Source organism: Acanthopagrus latus, chromosome 12 (genome assembly GCF_904848185.1).
Source record: "Acanthopagrus latus isolate v.2019 chromosome 12, fAcaLat1.1, whole genome shotgun sequence".
In the NCBI taxonomy this organism is placed as follows: domain Eukaryota; kingdom Metazoa; phylum Chordata; class Actinopteri; order Spariformes; family Sparidae; genus Acanthopagrus; species Acanthopagrus latus.
In genome coordinates, this window is record NC_051050.1 from 6,770,018 (window position 1) to 6,787,415 (window position 17,398).

Genomic DNA, 17,398 nt, shown 5'->3' on the forward strand with positions numbered 1-17,398 from the left:
GTCTTAAGTAGACAAAACTAAGGCCAAATAGCCTATAGTTGTATTTCATGGTTTTACATTTTATACCTGTTCCACAGTAAGTTGACATTACTGTATTGTTAATAATTTGCTTCTGCAATGTCAGTTGACACTTAAATGCAATGAATGGCTAAGTTGCAATAAATGGGCTTATTTCTGGAGCCAAACCCCTAATAAAACAATAATAAATACCTGTATGTCTTTTTCAGGTATAAAAGCCAATTGTTGTTTAATAATGCACAATCATTTTTTATTAGATTACTTGATTGATCGCTGGGATAATCGGTAGAACACTCGATTCTAACAATATTCGATAGCTGCAGCCTACAGTGGAATCCGGATTTTTACATCAACTGATGCTGGGCGCTCAAACACAAAGCGGATGGACAATGTTTTCCCAGAGGCTGAGCTTTTAATTTGAGGAAAAAAGCATGTCATCGTCACTGTCGGCCCCTTGATGCAAACTCACAAATATTCACCACAGAATTGTCTCGCTGGGTGTTTATGTGTAATAAGTGCATATTGTTTATGTTCTACAGTATTTCTGTGGTGTGCAAAAGAACAACAAACATTCACTTTGTCATGCAACCCTGTGTTGTACGATGAATGCAGAGTGGGCAAAGGGCCGAGACTGTTGTATCTGCAGGACTCAGGTTCCCATCTGTAGTCCATTTGTAGTGCGAGTCCATCAGGCTTGAGTTGCATGCGGGTAAACAGTCCATGTAGAGAGCAGAAGAGGTTTAGTGCACTAGTGGCGATCGTCTTTTATCAGTTCTTTTTTTAATTTATCTGCATTCAAACAGACATATATTTTATCTCATGATTTATTTACTCTGTTTTTAACATTGGCCTGTAACAAGTCACATGGCCCTTATATCATCATTCAGACATCCACAAGTCACAAAACATTAAGCATCGCTCCCAGAGGCTCAATTGTTGTCAGACATTAGCTGATGGATTTCGACATTTAGTGATGAGTTCCCCAACCCTTTCGTTTTTGGCTCCTTTAAACTAATTGTTTTGGTTTCACAGCCCTCACAAAGTGTCTTTACGATCTGCCTAGCTACAAATGGCAGACAGAAAGTGAAGAAAGTGGAATACCTGGCAACCAAACAGCAAGATATTTCCCTTACAGGTCCAACGAGAATGACGAGAAATAAATGTTCGACCAGCGTTCATCGGGCGGCCACAGACACGCCTCAGATGGGGTCGTGAAGCTGCTGAATGTGAGAGCGGACCATCTCTTGTTAGCTGTAACTGCTTGATAAGCTGCTAATCTGTCAGGACTGCGTGTCTGTCAGCTTGAGCTGGGAGTTCTTCCGTCTCTCCGACGAGCCCTGAAAAAAATATCAAAGAGTGCGGCTTTAAAGACAACATGCAGATGGCGGTTACAGATGAACAAAGATGTCAGACAGGGACAGGCACTGTTTGAATTACTCATGCGTCAGTTTCGAGCACCCAGAAAATTACGTAACGTCCCATATTTGCATGGGGGAAAACACAGTTCTGGAGGACCATACTGGCAAAAAAAAAAAGAAAAAAAAAAAACAGAGTACAGAGTCAGTCCTTCACTAGGACTCAGTGAGAAACATCTGACGCCATTTTAATTATTTGAGAACACCAGCAGTGACGATCCCCAATGTTAAAAGCGGATTTAGACACATCTTTTGCACAGCAAAGGCCGAGCTGTACTGAAAGGTCCCACACCCGAACATCGACTGATATTTCTTCCTCGTTCTGACTGTGCACAATATTTCACATTCAAAGCCTGCCAGCGTCTACTCCCTTTTCAACAGACGTCGCAGACACTCGCACTCCTAGATCAGCTTCCACTTTCTCAGAGCTGTCAGTGAATGCTAATTGCGCCGGGGTGTCTTGCCCCCCTGGAAGGCTTTTGTGCAATCTGCAGAAATACCACTAATGTTTAAAGAAATAAGGTTCTTTTTACAATGTCATTTCAATAAGATTGTCTGTCATTCCTCGCCAAGGGCTGGCGGTTCTCCCTTCGAACCCAGTGTCATCACTTTTCCCGAATGCGTTTTTTTGCCTTGCAAATTTTAACGGGAAAGGTTTATGTTTCCTGTTTTTTTTTCATCTTGCTGCCTGTCAGTCAGAGCAGACGTTGTTGAGTGTAGACAAAATAATATACGTTCACTTTCCCAAATTATGTGACATTCGGGGCATTTACAATGGCACGAGGCTGCAGGCAACAGGCTTTTCCTCTTCCTGCCGCGGAGGTTCGTCACTACTGGCTGGCCCCACAGTCTGATGCCTCTGAGGGGTATAAATCTACATGTTAAAGTCGTTCCCCGAGGCAAAACAAAGCACAAGATCGGATGCTTAAGATCCCACCGCACGCCAATCAAACAGCCTCTCCTGTTACGCTGAGGGAAAGGCATAAGACCTTGGTTGATCTGTGACCGGAGGGGTTCTGCGGCACCGGCGTTCTCCTCGCTGAGAAACACCACGCCTTCAGCAGGCTCTTACTCTGGATTTGTGCGCTCTGAGCCTGATCGGGACCCCCGACGGAGGAGGAGGAGGTCGAAATGTTCCCGCAGCAGCGCCACGAGGAGGCAGCCGCACGGTTTTGGGCCGGGAGGACGGAGGTGTTGGACGCGGGACCTGGACTGGAGGAATGGACGGTCAAGTGTCCCCCAGCTCTCAGGCAGCGACCACGTAGCACATTGTGGAAGGCTTTCTTGAACTCCCGGCTGAAGCAGGGGTAGATAATGGGGTTAATGCAGCTGTTGAGGTAACCCAGCCAGAAGGTGATCTTAAAGACGGTTTCAGAAGGCTTACAGGACGGGAAGATGGATCCTGAAAACACACAAACAGGGATGCATGAGAACATGAATGGAAGAAGTCATTTACCAACTCATAATTCAAGTCCCATGAATTGACACACACTTCACTGAAGACAACAAAGACAATAAATATTTAATGTTTTCCCCGTCAACTTCAGCGCTTTTTGGAAATGTATGCTTATGCTTAGTTGACACAAGACAGGAGCAACAACAGACTGTGAAACGCTCCAAAAACACCTGTTTGGAGCTTTCCACAGGTAAGCAGGTTGATTGGTAACAGTTGGAGTTACATCCTGGAAAGACTCAGTGGTTACAAAAGAAAGATGAGCCGAGGTTCAACACTTTGTGAACACGTGATTGTATAACGATATTACTACATGTGCTTGGGAACACTGGGTTAAAGCTACAGCTACAGTTGGCAGCATTTACCTGTTTCTCTGGTCATATGCTACCCCCTAATTGTTGTCATGTCATATCATGTCATTGTCCATAACCGCTTAACCCTTTCCATGGGGTTGTGGGGTGTTGCTGCTGGAGCCAATCCCAGCCTTGTCTCAGGGCGAGGGCAGGGTACTCCCTGGACAAGTCGCCAGCTCATCGCAGGGCCCTCACTGATGAGCAATGTGGGGTTCAGTATCTTGCTCAAAGACGCTTCGACATGCAGCCCAGCCTTGCCCGGAGCCGGGATTTGAACTAGCATCCTTTCCCCTAATTGTTTTGAGTATGAATTTGACAAGTGGCCATTTCTTACACATTGCACCTTTAATTGTTTTCATTAGAGATGCACAATATATTCAGTATTAACTGCAATGCAATTATAGCTGACAGTACAATACAAAATAACAATACAGCAACAATGCAACAATACAACAATACAAAACCAAATTGCTTTCAAGCACAGCATGAACACAGCCCAATACAATAAGTTGTGGTATGCAACTTTGAAGATGATTGCGATCTGCCAGCAGCAGCAGAAGAAGAAGAAGAAGAAGAAGAAGAAGAAGAAGAAGAAGAATAAGAAGAAGGAGAAGTAGAAGAAGAAGGAGATGTGCTTCTTCTGTTGTTGCACTCATGTCGTCAAACTGCTTCAGCTGATTAGAGCCACGCAGTGTAGACTAGAGAGACACACACGTCGCCGCCATGTTCCACAAGGGCCGTGAGAGGAGGAAAAAGGTCAACGACTTTTTAACACAATTAAACATATAGCTTCTGGAATATTAATCATCCGGCTTTGCTCACTACATTTGAACCTTTCTTACCCTCGGGTGCACATAAACTACAATTTAGACTCGCTATTAAGAGCAAGAATCCAAAAAAAGGGAAAAAAGCTTCTTTGAGCAATTACTTATAGATATTATAATCAAAGCTACAAAAGATATAGTAGCCTGCAATCATCCTTTATGAGTAATAGCATTAGATGCTTTATAAATTGCCAGTCAAAGGCCACCTGCACACAGGATCTAATCTAATTGGTATTTTCTTCGGCACATGACTTCATTTTCCAGCAGACTACATTCAGATCTGCGGAGACATTTCAGAGATTCTCTGCTAACTAAGAGCAGACGACACCAGACCATCTGTCTCCTCGGTGGAGGAGATAAAAGCTGCCGCATTCCAGTCACAGCCATGGTTTTTCATATGCAAACTGATTTGCAGAGAAGCAATGCTTCAGAGCAGTGCTTTTTATATATATATATATATATATATATATATATATATATATATATATATATATATATATATATATATATATATATATATATACGGTGCCACTGATGAGCAGCAGTCACTTCACTTCATGAGCCTGCCAAGCATACTGCTCTGAAGTGAAGGAAACCTGCAAGTGCTTTATAAGAGAACAGGCTTTCCATCTGAAGTGCAAAAGAAAAAAATGCAAAATCAAACCTTCTGTGTTCTTTCAAGCCCTCAGTCTGAGAATCTCAGACTAGCACCGCCTCTGAGGTTGAGTGAGCGCTGCGCTCTGAGTCGTGAAGGTCTGTCTCAATTGAAATGCAGAGCTGCTCTCCGATGACTGGCTGCCTTAGGATGCTGCACGGTGGCTGATGCCTTGTAGCATTACAGCCCATTAAGCCTCATGCTTGTTATCTATAATAGCTTTCATAGGAGGGAGCAATAGTTTGGTTCATTCCATTTCATCTCGCAGCAGGGCCCATTCTGCTCCAATGTGGTGTTTATTTGCTCTGTTTGGTCGCGTGTAATTGAATTTTTTGATGTCCCCACCGTGAAGCTCGAAACATATTGTCGAGACGCAACGCAGGGCGAAGGTGCGAGGTCCTTGCTGATGTGTTCGTAGGGCAAAACGTATTATCAAGGAACGTTATACAAATGATTCAGGCCTCAACAGCTTCTGTTTCAAAATAAGTATGAAGCTGAGCCACAGGAGGCAGGCTGTTATAACTTCATGTTAAAGGCTCAGTCTATATTTTTAGACATGATGGCAGGACGCCTGTAGAAGTACAAAGCGGCATAAAATGGTGGCAAATGCCTCGAATTTGTACTTCAGTAGAGAACTGGAGTAACGTCTCACCGCTGTCACAAAAGATCTTTGCTAGCGAGTGACAGATGGAGGATGGATCGCGATAAAGAAATGTATTTATATGCGACTTCATATGTGATATATGTGATCGGACCCGAGCACAGGCATTAATAATAACTGAATAAAAACAGCAGTCTTTTCACTGATGGTCTTGTTTGCTCTTACATGTCATTTATAATCATCAGAGGAATCATAAACACTTCAAAGGTCCTCGTAGTCACTTCAAACTGCTCTTTGTGTTCAGTGTTAATTAGCAAATGTCAATATGTTAATATGCTAGACTAAGAAGAGTAAGAAAGTAAATATTACTGGCCAAACATTAGCGTGTCGCCGTTGTTTAGCTCAAAGCACCCCGTGGGCGAAGTGCAGCCTCACAGAGCTGCTGGTGTCAATGTAGACGCTTAATGTTCACATTTTCTTACACTTAACTTGAGTTTGATTAGAGCCATTTCTCTCCTGTGTTTAGCGATATCACAATATAGATTATGCTCAATGAAATGTCAGAGAGAAAAACATTGCATTTTTCAGAGCACCAGAGAACACCTTTAAATTGCTTATTTGGGTCCACCAACAAAAAAAAACCCATCAAAGGATCCAGCTTGCAATGACATGTAACAGTGAGAGAGGCTCTCTGCCAAAAAGATAATTAGGCCTAATTGTTTCACAGCGGACATTTTGTCTCGCCATGGTATTAAAAGCACAGGTGTCATATCAGGTTTACATTACATGTTTATGACCTGACTTTCACATTGGTGGCGGAGTTTCAGTGCTTCGGACAATTTCCAGTTTCCAACGAGACCTTGAGACATTTCAAGCTGTGTTTGTGGAGACTAAAACAGGTATTTTAAGCCGAAACAGGATCTTTCCCCAACCGCTTACCAAGTGGTAATGCTAACCACACCTTAATCACGGCATTGTCGCATCATAAAGTTGGAAAACTTAAATAAAAAAAAAGTTTCAACACACTGCCAGTATTTTGTCATGCTTCACATGCATGCACAATACCAGGATCCTGAAATCAAAACAGCCACATGGAATTCACATGGATTTTTTTTTTTTTCTTTTTAAAAAGACCTATTGGATGAATGTTTCGGAATGTTTCCTGTGAATGAAGCTGAAAAAAATAAAATGATCATGAAAGTTTGTTCTTTGTCTCGTAAACAGTAACTTGAACAAAAAAAAGTCCTGTGTAAGGTCGGCTTCTTTGTTCTGGAGATTTCAGAGAAATAAATGAAAGAAATGTCCTGCGTTCGGCATCCAATGGAAGCTTGCAGGTGAAAAGACGAATCTCAGTGACAACTGAGCAAGCTCCATCCATCCACTGATGAATACTGTGTGGCACGGTTGAGAAACCCCCCCGGAAGAAGTAGCGGGAGGACTTTTGAGTTGGTATTGTTGCAGATTTAATCCCCGTATCAAAAGAGCCAATAACCAATTAAAGACAGACAACAAGTCGCTGTGTTTTAGTTGACATTTGGATTACACACTGGGCCTTCAATGTGGCTACCTATGAATGTACACACCTGCAGATGAAAGAGGAAAAGATAACACATATTTGTCAGGATGATGTTTCATCTCCCCCGTCCTGTATGACGGAGGGTTCCCTCCTTCCATAATATTACAGTTTATGGCACCGAGCACGCGTTTCATTTGTAATCTCACCGTGCGGGGGAGGTAACGACCGGCTGCTCCCCTTAAACACACACTGCCCTGCGCTGACACTCACTTATCTCAGTCAAGCCATGGGAGTTATTACAGAAGCAATTACGATTTTTAGATTAGGCTTCAAAAAAGGTTGGTTTCTGTCCTCTCTAACATCTATGATAACAGACTCTGACTAAATGTATGTGTAACGTAGTGAATCTAAAGCCTCGTTTATCATGCTTACACAACATTTACCGTTTGCGGAGCTCCTTAGGTTGCTAACTACAGCTCATATCTACAGTGACGACTGAAAATGACAGCGTGATCCTTAATTAGTTCATTTATATTCAGTTTTGTGCATCAGCGGAATTTTTAATTAACAGTTTATATACTTTTATATATTATTATTCATTTATTTAGCTGGCCTCTCAATATCTTATCAAATAAATCATTAATGTTTTCATTATGACACTGATTCATGTCTGAATAATTTAAATCCCCTTTCAGAATCTGGGCATCAGAAAAGAGTTGCAGCCGATCAATCATTTCAAGGTTCATTACTTTTCTTTAACTTTCGTCCAATGTTGTGCCTCTCCTTCTCTCGAAGTCGTTCGAGTGACAGAGTTTGTGTGTTTGAGTGACAGAGGCAAATGAAAACACTTTACTTCTCCTTTCTGTGGAAGCCTTTCAAAAACTCAGAAGGTTGCTGAACAACTTATTGCTGTTTTGAATTACTCAGACTCTTCTGTTCTTCGGAATCGAAAAAAACATTACAGCCGCTGCACCGTGAAAAAAGATTTTTTTTTTTTTTGCTGTTTTTTTTAGCTGTTAGAAGAAAGATTGATTGATTTGTACGACATGTCAATAAAATGAATATGTCTTTCTTACGTTTTTTAATTTTTTTTAATTATTATTCAGTACATTTATCTGTGCTGGGTTTGGAAGGCACATTTTAACAGCACTCTCTGGCTGAAGTTTCAAGCCTGTTGCACCTACAACCACAGCCGCTAGTGATGCAAATGTGTCCTGACACAGAATCGGGGGTGGGGTGGGGGGGCGGTCAGCAGAAACAAGATCTCTGACTAGTTTTAAAATGGCAATAAAGAGCTTTTCTCTTAAACTTGACATCCTGAAATTAATACTGGCTGCACAGTGTGATGGATGTAGAAAAACTCAAACTGACACCATCTGTGCTTCCACTATGCCACCTGGCCTGCCACAGCAAGGAAGCGTGTCTTCCTCTTGCGCGACCAAAACAGGAAGAGGCAGACTGCAATCCCCAGGTAACGGTGAAACAACTGGAATAACTGTGGGAACTCTACACTGCGAAAAAGTAAAAGAACCCCGCTGATGGAGGAGGCGGAGACGGTAAAGAAGGAGATAGATAGAAACTCTTCCCACTTGTCATAGCACTAAGATCAGGGTTTCTAGAATGAATTGTGATTCTTGCGGTTCTCTCTGCTTCGGACAATAGCCGTGCTGGTAGCTGCAGCCATGGTGCTCGTGCAGTCTTTGCAGCACCACTGGAAATGGAGTGGGACTTTGGGACGGGGGTTGAAAAGTGCTTAAAATTTTACGCATAATAGCTTCACAGATCTTTATTGCGAGTTGAAATCATCGCACTGAACAGTCAGACACAGCTAGCACGTGAACAGCAGATGCTTCCCTCAGGAATTGCTGGAGATCGTAGATTTAAAGTAGACCCAGATAGGGAAATTCAAAGATGGGGCGTGCCTGGTCCATATGCCTCAAAAGTTTTACTTCCTTGTCATGCGGCCCGCTGAGTATCCTTAAAATACATCCCGATTGGCCCATAAACTTTACATGGTGATGAATCAAGGGTAATGATATGTTAATGTTGGGAGTTCACAACTAGTTCTCCCCAAGTGTCCAGAAAGCATTAGCACAACAAGATCAAGAATAGAGTCAAAATCCAAGTTAAAAACCTGTTTTTTGCTGTCCTGCAGACAGAATGTTTCATTTGATCCGGATGCACAGAGGAACCTTTGAGGATTCTTGTTCAAAACATTAAAGAGTGTTTAACCTTCCAGGGTTTTTGACAGATTCCCAAGGATTTTGCCTCCGAGAAACAAACCCTTTGCTTTGTGCTTGAATACGCTTACTAGGACATGAAAAGGCACAACGAGGGGTTATGTCAAGATAAACACGGAATAAGTGAGCAGGTACCTACCGATGGGTAAAACCAGGAAGAAGGGGAGCCAGCACAGAATGAAGCACCCGACAACTATGCCGAGAGTCTTGGCTGCCTTCTCTTCTCTTGAGAACTTCAGCAGCTTCGGCAGTGAAAAAGTGGTGCGTTTGTGCCTCGCGGTAGCCTCCTCCTGCTTCCCTGTCTGAGAAGCATTTCCTCTGTGTATCCTCAGTATCACCCCCTCCGTCTCTACCCCGTCGCCCTTACTACCCTTTCGGAGGGTTTTTGTCTCTCTCTTTGCCACGGTGTACACGCGGCAGTACATGGCCAGGATGATAGCCAGAGGTATGTAGAAAGATCCTAGTGCTGAGAACAAAGCGTAGCCGGGCTCCTCCGTGATTCGGCACACCGTCTCGTCCTCCGGCTCGGGCTCCCTCCAGCCGAACAGAGGGCCTACAGATATAGCAGCCGAGAGTCCCCAGAGAGCAGCCACCGCAGTCAGGCCTCGCCTCCCCGTAGCCATGGCAGGGTATCGCAGCGGGTAGCTGACGGCCAGATACCGGTCGATAGATATCACACACAGGCTGAGGATGGAGGCGGTGCAGCAGAGGACGTCCAACGCGGCCCAGACGCTGCAGAAGGACCGGCCAAACACCCATCTGCCGAGGGCCTCCGAGGTGGCGGAGAAGGGCAGGACGGCGGAGCTGAGCAGCAGGTCCGCCGCTGCCAGGTTGGCGATGAAGTAGTGCGTCACCGAGCGCCAGTGGTGGTGGAACAGCACGGACAGGATGACCAGGATGTTGCCGAGGACGCCGAACACCACGAACAACAGCAGAACCATCCCCAGCACCACAGCCTTGGTTACATCCACCTCCGGGTGGGCGGAGGAGCTGCAGTTGGGACAACGATCTGCCGCAGGGAACACACTCAAGTTCTCAGCAGGAAACATGGTAATCTGATGGGCGTATCGAGTTCTTTCTTCATCTGTTCCTAAATCACTACAGCGCCAGTCACTCTACCCTCCAAATGCACAAGATGAAAGCTTTCCCTGCTGCATAAACTCCCCCTAAAGTTAATTTGTCGAGGCTCTTGCCAAAGCTCCACCAATCAAATGGCCTTGGCCGGGATTTCCTTGGCAGTATGTCTTATTTAGGGGGCTAAACACCGCCGCACAGTTCGTCATGTTTAATCCAGAGTATCTTAATCGAAATGACAAATTCTCATGTTTTAGGAGGCAGTCGCTGATGGATTCGGGATGTCATGTTCAGCCATGCTGAAAGGCTTTAATGCAGGAAACCTGTTAAAACAAGAAAAGAGATAAAGTATATTTAACACCACCTTCATGATCCAGGGCTTTCAGAAGCAGGCTCATTACCTCTTCCTTCTCTTTTTTTCTGGCGGCTGTGGTAACACGTCAAGATGTCATACATACAAAACAGAGCATATTTAAGGTGAATTGCTAAAAAAAAGAAAAAAAACCCCATCACACAGCACCCAGTCATGATTATAGGGTAAAAATATCCCTCAATAGCTTCTTCTCAGAGGACACGGTCTGTCTTTTTTTGTTAATTTTTCACCCTTCATTACAGATGCATTAGAGACAACAGAGGTTACGGTTGAGGGAACTGAGTGGCGTTCACAATTACTTTTTCATCCCACAAACATTAAGGCCTACTTGTCTTTTTGCCTCTGCAAACAAAAAGCTGGCAGCCATTAAACATCCCGTTATTAATATGCGATTTTTGTTTAACCTTATTTAATGAGGCAGGTCGATTAAAGGAAAATATCTATTTACAGAGACTCAGAGGAGGCAGCTGTGGAGCAGCGGGGAGGAGGGTGGGGGGTGTTAAGGTTATGAAAGAAAAGAGAGAAAGACGAATCAAGATATAATCAAAAACAACAGGGGGGAGACAAGGACACCACAGAGGCAATAATAACCCCAGGGGCAAAAAAAAGAAAATTATCTGTGGCATTATGAGAAAAGCAGCCAGTCATGCAGGGAATACAAAGATAAATGAAAGGAGCGGACAATTTTTTTGTCCCAGAGCAGACAGTCGGAGCCTGTGATGACTTCCTTGAAGGTCTTGCGTCTGCTCTTACTCAACCGCCGGATGACAGGATGGGAATTGAACCTTGAGGAGGGCACTATATTATTACCGTGGCGAAGGCTCCGGCCGCTGATAGTCCCAATCAGTACCGCTCTCAGAGTACGTGTTGGAGATCTGGGATGTCACTGAGTGAGATAAACGCCGACGAGGAAAAAAAAAAGAATGAAAAAGCATCCGAGATAAAGCCTTCGGAGAGCAGTCACGCTTGTCAAATGTTCATGCTGGATCAAAGGCTCTCGATCATCGCACATCCCACCACGGGCTGGAACGAAATTCACCCAAATAAACACTCGATTCTGGGTTCAGTAGCCCGAGGGTGAATCCAAATGAAATAGGTGTTGAATGGATATGTCGGATTGTTTCAGGAGAGGAGCGAAGGGGGGGAGGGTGATATTTGGAATGCATTTTCGCTTGTAATGAGATTTTTCTCGGTGCGGCGCAAAGAAGTGCCTGCGCAAAGAGATTAGCCGCGTTTAAAAAAGTTTTATTCCCTCGGCCCACCTGTGGGTGAGAACTACTGTAAGCAGCGTCGGGCAGGAAATCGATGTCAAAAGAGAAACAAGCAGAAACAATCCAACAAAGGTCAGACAATATTAAACAAGGGAGGATGTCATTCAGAAGTTCTGCAGCACAGTGCTGTTTGCCCTAAGGCAGCGCAATTTGAATTTGAAGGCTAACTGTTGCTTGAGGTAAAAATCAGGGCAGCAAGTCTAACACAGGCGACACATCTAAGTCCTGAAGCTTCTTGTCTGACATATTGTATGTACGTACTGTGTTGGCGCCTGGCCTGAGGCTGAATACACACTCTCTGACGTATACACTCCTTTACAGCTCTTCATGTTTCATTCATGCATGTATTAGTATGGACGGGGCAGGGTGACAGCGGCTCTGTGACATGAAGATGAACAGCTGTAAGACATATTAAATGCTTTCCAGCCCCCGCCCTGAGAGTCTTTAGCGGCTCTTACTCATATTTTTTCTTCCTCCGGGAGAGGAGCATGATCAGGCAAAATGGAAATGTTGTCAAGCTGCTTCTGTTTTGACAAAAAGGGCGTGGGCAGTCATGAGATACCAAAACAAATTCAAAAGCAGACACGGCATGCTCTCACGTTTAAACAATGGGGGAACTGTCGTGCCTGTGCATCTCTCTAGATCTGAAGTGAGAACAGAATAAGTCCTACAGCACTTGTTGAGTGTAGAATATCGAGTCTGTATCGAGAATAAACAAAATGTCAAAAATCCTGTTCACGGGTTGATTTGCGTCCGTATGGACAAAGCATTAAAATGTTATGGTGTTTATATATCTATATCTATATCTATATCTATCTATCTATCTATCTATCTATCTATCTATCTATCTATCTATCTATCTATATCTATATATATATATATATATATATATATATATATATATATAAAACACCATAACATTTTAATTTTAATTTTAACATATATTTATTCGAAGCATTCATAATTCATTTAAGGTCATATTGATAAATGTATCATGCTGACAAGTCATGTTGAAAACATAATATATCTAAAGAGTTTGTAGAAAGAATAAAAGTCTTTTCCTTAAAAAAACAGCATCCAAAATGATTGTTGTAAGAATCCTGACAGCTGGTTCCAGCTTAGCTGGCTAACCACTTAGCCCAGTTAGCATGCTAACCGGCCTGGTCTAAGGCTCCAGTACTAGTGAGTTCCCATTCTGAACCACTGGATGCACAGCTAATTAGGCTAACTGAGCTAACTAGTGAAACCACAATTGGTGATACGCACCCCATCATTAATTGGATGGATGGTCGATTATTACATATTGCATCTTTAATAAGGGTGTCAGTAACCTCTTTTCAACCCAATAAGGGATCTTGGGGCTTCCAGAGACTCTGATTATGCCAGGGCCAGTTTATGATTTGTCTATTGTTGTATCTTTTACATTTTAGGAAAACGCTGCAACACTAGCCGTTTTTAGACAGAGCACCAAGCCACCAATTTGCCCGTCCTTTTGGTGGCTCAGTCCGGGGTTTTAGACAGAGGGCAGCAAAATGGGGGTTTGTTTGGTCCGCCGATTTTCGCTTCGGAGGGTACACTTATTTTCGCCTCACCTGCTACCTAAAAATGAGGCGGAAATGTGCCGGCCTCTGCGTGGGGTGGGCGGAGGTGTCAATGTCCTGCACTGTTGTGCGACCCACAGCTGGGGAGTTTTAAAACCAGGAAACAGCTGATCACAGCAGTCAGTCCATCGCTTCATCCGCAGACATTAAGATGAACAACTGGACAGCCGCTGAGATCCAGGAGAAGCTAGTGTCTCCTCGGTCTCTGTAGCTGTTTGGTTGTGTTAGCTTGTTGTTGTGTCGGCAAGCTAAGGATGGTCGCTACTTTCAAATTAAAAGCTCCCCTCTATGATCCCAGTTCTAAACTCCTATGGGGTGCAATGTAAAGCTCTTATTTTAAAGACAAATTCTATGCCACTGTTCACAGCCCAACTTCGAGCTTCACGTCACGTCACATGTTTATGCCTACCTCAGAAGCGGCTTTTAGAAAAGGAGGAATATTATGCCTCGGTTTTAGAAAGACAGTCTGGCCTGTTGCCGCCCTTACCTTGGAGCAAATGTGCCGCCTTTTCTATCCAAACAGGGCTACTGTTTTGCTGTGAAGCTCCAGAAGTGTCTTGTGGACAACAATACCTCTATTTTTTTGAGTGAACTGTTCCTTTAAAATACCATGTTTGCCCATCTCATTTGAAAAATAAAAAAGGAGATTAGCTAAAAATGTCTTCAGAGATGCCATTAGTAATCATTATCACTAATGGCATATCTAAGGACATTGTCTTCCTGACCAGCAGCTCATACCAACAGCAAGTCTGCATTCATTGCTCATTCTCTGCGGGATATTTGATAAAAGCTATCAGTGAATATCATTACCCCCCCATTTACATCTGAAATCCAAAGTTCTTATTGCATTAGCGGATCTCATGCAAAGATGGTGCTTTGCCCTTGAAGAAACTTTCGTGTTTGCCTTCTGTCTGACTGGCCATTACAGAATTGAAACAAGTCGGCCAATTAAATCTATGATTGGACTCATAATTAGGAATGTGTTTTAGGAGGAAGAATATTTAGGGAGCTTATTAAGTGGTTTAATGTAGCCTGACTGTGGGCATATTCAATCAGCACAGCAGTTTATAGGCAGAAGACAGAATTATTATCTCAGGGGAAATGTGCACAACATTGACATAAGGTCTCCTGACATTATTTCGTCAGGAGCAAATGTTCTTTTAAAAGCATGTGTGTTTTATTTGCTGTCCCTCAGTGACATAAACTGAATTTATGGATGCTCCAATTTGCTGGCACCTTCGACTTGGAATAGTGTTACAACATGCTGGATTTTTAGCCAAATGCAGACTTGAAAAAATAAACTAAAATCTTGTTAGAGTTGCTGGTAGGATTCTTCTGTGCATTGTGTTAAACAAATCACCTTTATTCGTTTTTGGGGAAATTGCATTGAAAAAAGGTAACAAACTAGTAGGTGGTAATTACCAAGCCAAGCCATTTATTGGAAATGAGTCCCATTCAAGTAATGTTCTGCTGAGAGGAAGCAAGAAACTACTTGGAAATAAAAATGTCACGATCGACAGAATGATCATCAAAACTTATATCATGCAAGTTTGATTTCCATCCTGTTTCCGTCTTACTTCCCCTCCGCAGGCCACTAAGCTACAGTTAGCTGTAGTCACTGCAGCTGAGTTGTCACAGATTAATTTCCAACTAGTTTCCGTCCAACTTCCCCTTAGCAGAGCACTAATTGATATGGCGTAAATATTCAAGGTAATTATTGTAGTCATTTGGGGTTAATATCAAAGACATATCAAATATTGTTTGGTAACCTCCTATTTATTATGAACTTTCTGGACCAGTAAAATAAAGTATTACCCAAAAAAGATATATATACTGAACCTATCTGTATAGAGATAGCTGGTTGCTGAGCACCTTTAACACATCTGATTTATTACTGTCTCTCATGCACAAGGGCTTGTGCTGCTACCAACAATTATTTCCAGCCTTGCCTCTCGTCTATTGTGTACTCGTGTAATAAATCAATGCGTCGCTCGAATACTGTGTGGCTTTATAATGTACACATCTTCAGCTTGCTTGCTTGTCTCGTCTGATCAACAGTTCAAAATCCCTCACAGAAGATAAAAAAAAAGTTACAACCCAGAGAAAAAAAGAAAGACAGTGTGGGCAAAATTGCCGAAATCAAAATTCATATTCAAATATTCAAAATACTTCTGCACACCGCCACCACCGAGACAAAGGCCTCGACTCTACGTGACTGGAATGAGCCTCCTTCAGGTGAACGGATTTCAAAGACACACACGAATCTCCTCCAACATCCTGATGTGTTCTGCTGCCAGTGTGTGGGGCCCCTGTGGAGTTCATTTGTTTCTACAAACATTGTAATATAACAGTTAGCGTCAGGTCTCTGGAGCGGTGCTCCATCATGATGAATTACTGCACATTTAAAGTCCATTTCTGAAAAGCTGCTCGCTGCGGGAAGGGGGGGTGCAGTCATCGACTGAGGCTCATAATTCAAAAAACCTTTGTGACATTATTCATTACGCTTTGTCAACCTTGAACACCACACACTGCCTTATAGAAGCGGCAGTTATGTGTTTTGATCTTGAGCTTTCTTAATGTCTTTGAATGTCCAAGGATAGAGGATGCTGCTCTAAAGCCCGATGTGGGGAAAGAGATAGATAGATAGATAGATAGATAGATAGATAGATAGATAGATAGATAGCTTTATTAGTCCCCAAGGGGAAATTCATCATCATAGCGGCAGGTGCATTCAGTACTAATACAATAAAAAGTGATATTAAATCAAATAAACCTGATTTTCATCCATCTGAAGAGGTTTTGTCATAAGTGTGTATTCCCAAATTGAAGCTGTGTCCCAGAGGATGATGAAGTTCAATCTTCAAGCTTAAGAACATGAGCCTCTGCCGTCTTTTAAAAACTACTATCACTCCCCACTGTCTCCATATTCATTAAAGATTTATATTTCCATCCCCAATCTGTGTTTTGCACTGAGCCGGCCCACCTGATGGAGGGAAAATGTTGTGAATATAAATCAGAAAGAGGCTGCAGAGGGAAACAGCCCATTATTCTCCTCAGTGCTCTTTACTTTTATCATGTCCGAATACTTCTGAAACACACAAGGAAAAATCACTTGACATTGGACTACATGAATTGGCTTTATCAACCGACGGTGGGGAAAAAAAAAAAAACACACTCACAACGTGCTCATCAGGAGGCTATTATAAAACAATCAGCACGCTCTCCACCTGATTAAAAACATCATCGAAATAATCAGAACGATCCATTATGGAAATCTGAAGTCAGTCAGCCTGTGAGGTTTGAGCTGATGAGAGAAGAAAGAAATAAAGGAAAAAAGAAATGAAGTCTTACCTTGTTCAGAGCGCACATATCTCACTGCAGCGAGTTTTGGAGAAAAAAAGAAAAAAAAAAGGGAGGGGTGGGGGGGGAAACATTTCAGGTAATTTTCTCTGAAGGCGCCCATGCGTTGTTGTGTCCGCCACAGGCAGCTCGCACAGAAGCTTCCCTCCCTCCACCTCCACCACCAGCACCAGCACCAGCACCTCCTGCCTCCACCTCCTCCGGTGAGGAAGACAAGTCACACTGAGTGGACTACCCGACCTGATCCTCCCAGGCCCCGCCCCCTGGCCGAGCCCGCTGCCATATCTGTGCCCCGCACCAGTGACCACATCACACCTTCGTCATTTTAGATGAGTTTCCAAACAACCAGGGCGGTTTTGACACACGAATAGGCCTACAGGAAGCACAGGTGACTAATAAAAGATCATAAGGTTCCAGTATGTACTTCTTATAACATCAACACACCATTTCATTCTGTAGTTTTTTAAATTGAACTTAATGGATTTTTTTTTAATTTTTTTTTGTCAAGACATCCCATGAGGAGAGCCAATATATGGGGTTAGAGAAGTGCCTTTGTTTTTGGCATTGAAAATATGTGGTATCAAATAAATAGATAGATGGATCTGAATTGATGAAGGGAACATTCATACTGAAACACTGGATGA

General features: G+C 43.1%; 1 protein-coding gene across 2 annotated transcripts; it reads right to left on the reverse strand.

Annotated features, from left to right (window-relative positions):
• Window positions 1-410: 410 nt before the first annotated feature.
• On the reverse strand, window positions 411-16,794 carry adra1ab (adrenoceptor alpha 1Ab). 2 transcript variants are annotated; one of them, XM_037116281.1, is made up of 4 exons: window positions 16,746-16,794; window positions 9,215-10,472; window positions 2,506-2,835; window positions 411-1,355 (listed from the first exon to the last, which is right to left on the reverse strand). In XM_037116281.1, exons 2-4 carry the CDS (start codon window positions 10,122-10,124, stop codon window positions 1,291-1,293), a joined length of 1,305 nt encoding a protein of 434 aa, XP_036972176.1. In that variant the 5' UTR covers window positions 10,125-10,472; window positions 16,746-16,794; the 3' UTR covers window positions 411-1,290. The 2 variants fall into 2 exon arrangements, with proteins under 2 accessions (XP_036972176.1, XP_036972175.1); XM_037116280.1 differs by having other exon boundaries at window positions 2,423-2,835.
• Between the last annotated feature and the right edge of the window lie 604 nt (window positions 16,795-17,398).

Excerpts from the sequence above, each read along its gene's own strand:
- adra1ab (XM_037116280.1), bottom strand. The coding sequence starts at position 10,124 with ATGTTTCCTGCTGAGAACTTGAGTGTGTTCCCTGCGGCAGATCGTTGT. Across the intron at positions 2,836-9,214 it reads CTTCCTGGTTTTACCCATCG|GATCCATCTTCCCGTCCTGT; the intron begins GTAGGTACCTGC and ends GTGTGTTTTCAG. Across the intron at positions 1,356-2,422 it reads CCGGTCACAGATCAACCAAG|GGCTCGTCGGAGAGACGGAA; the intron begins GTCTTATGCCTT and ends TATTTTTTTCAG.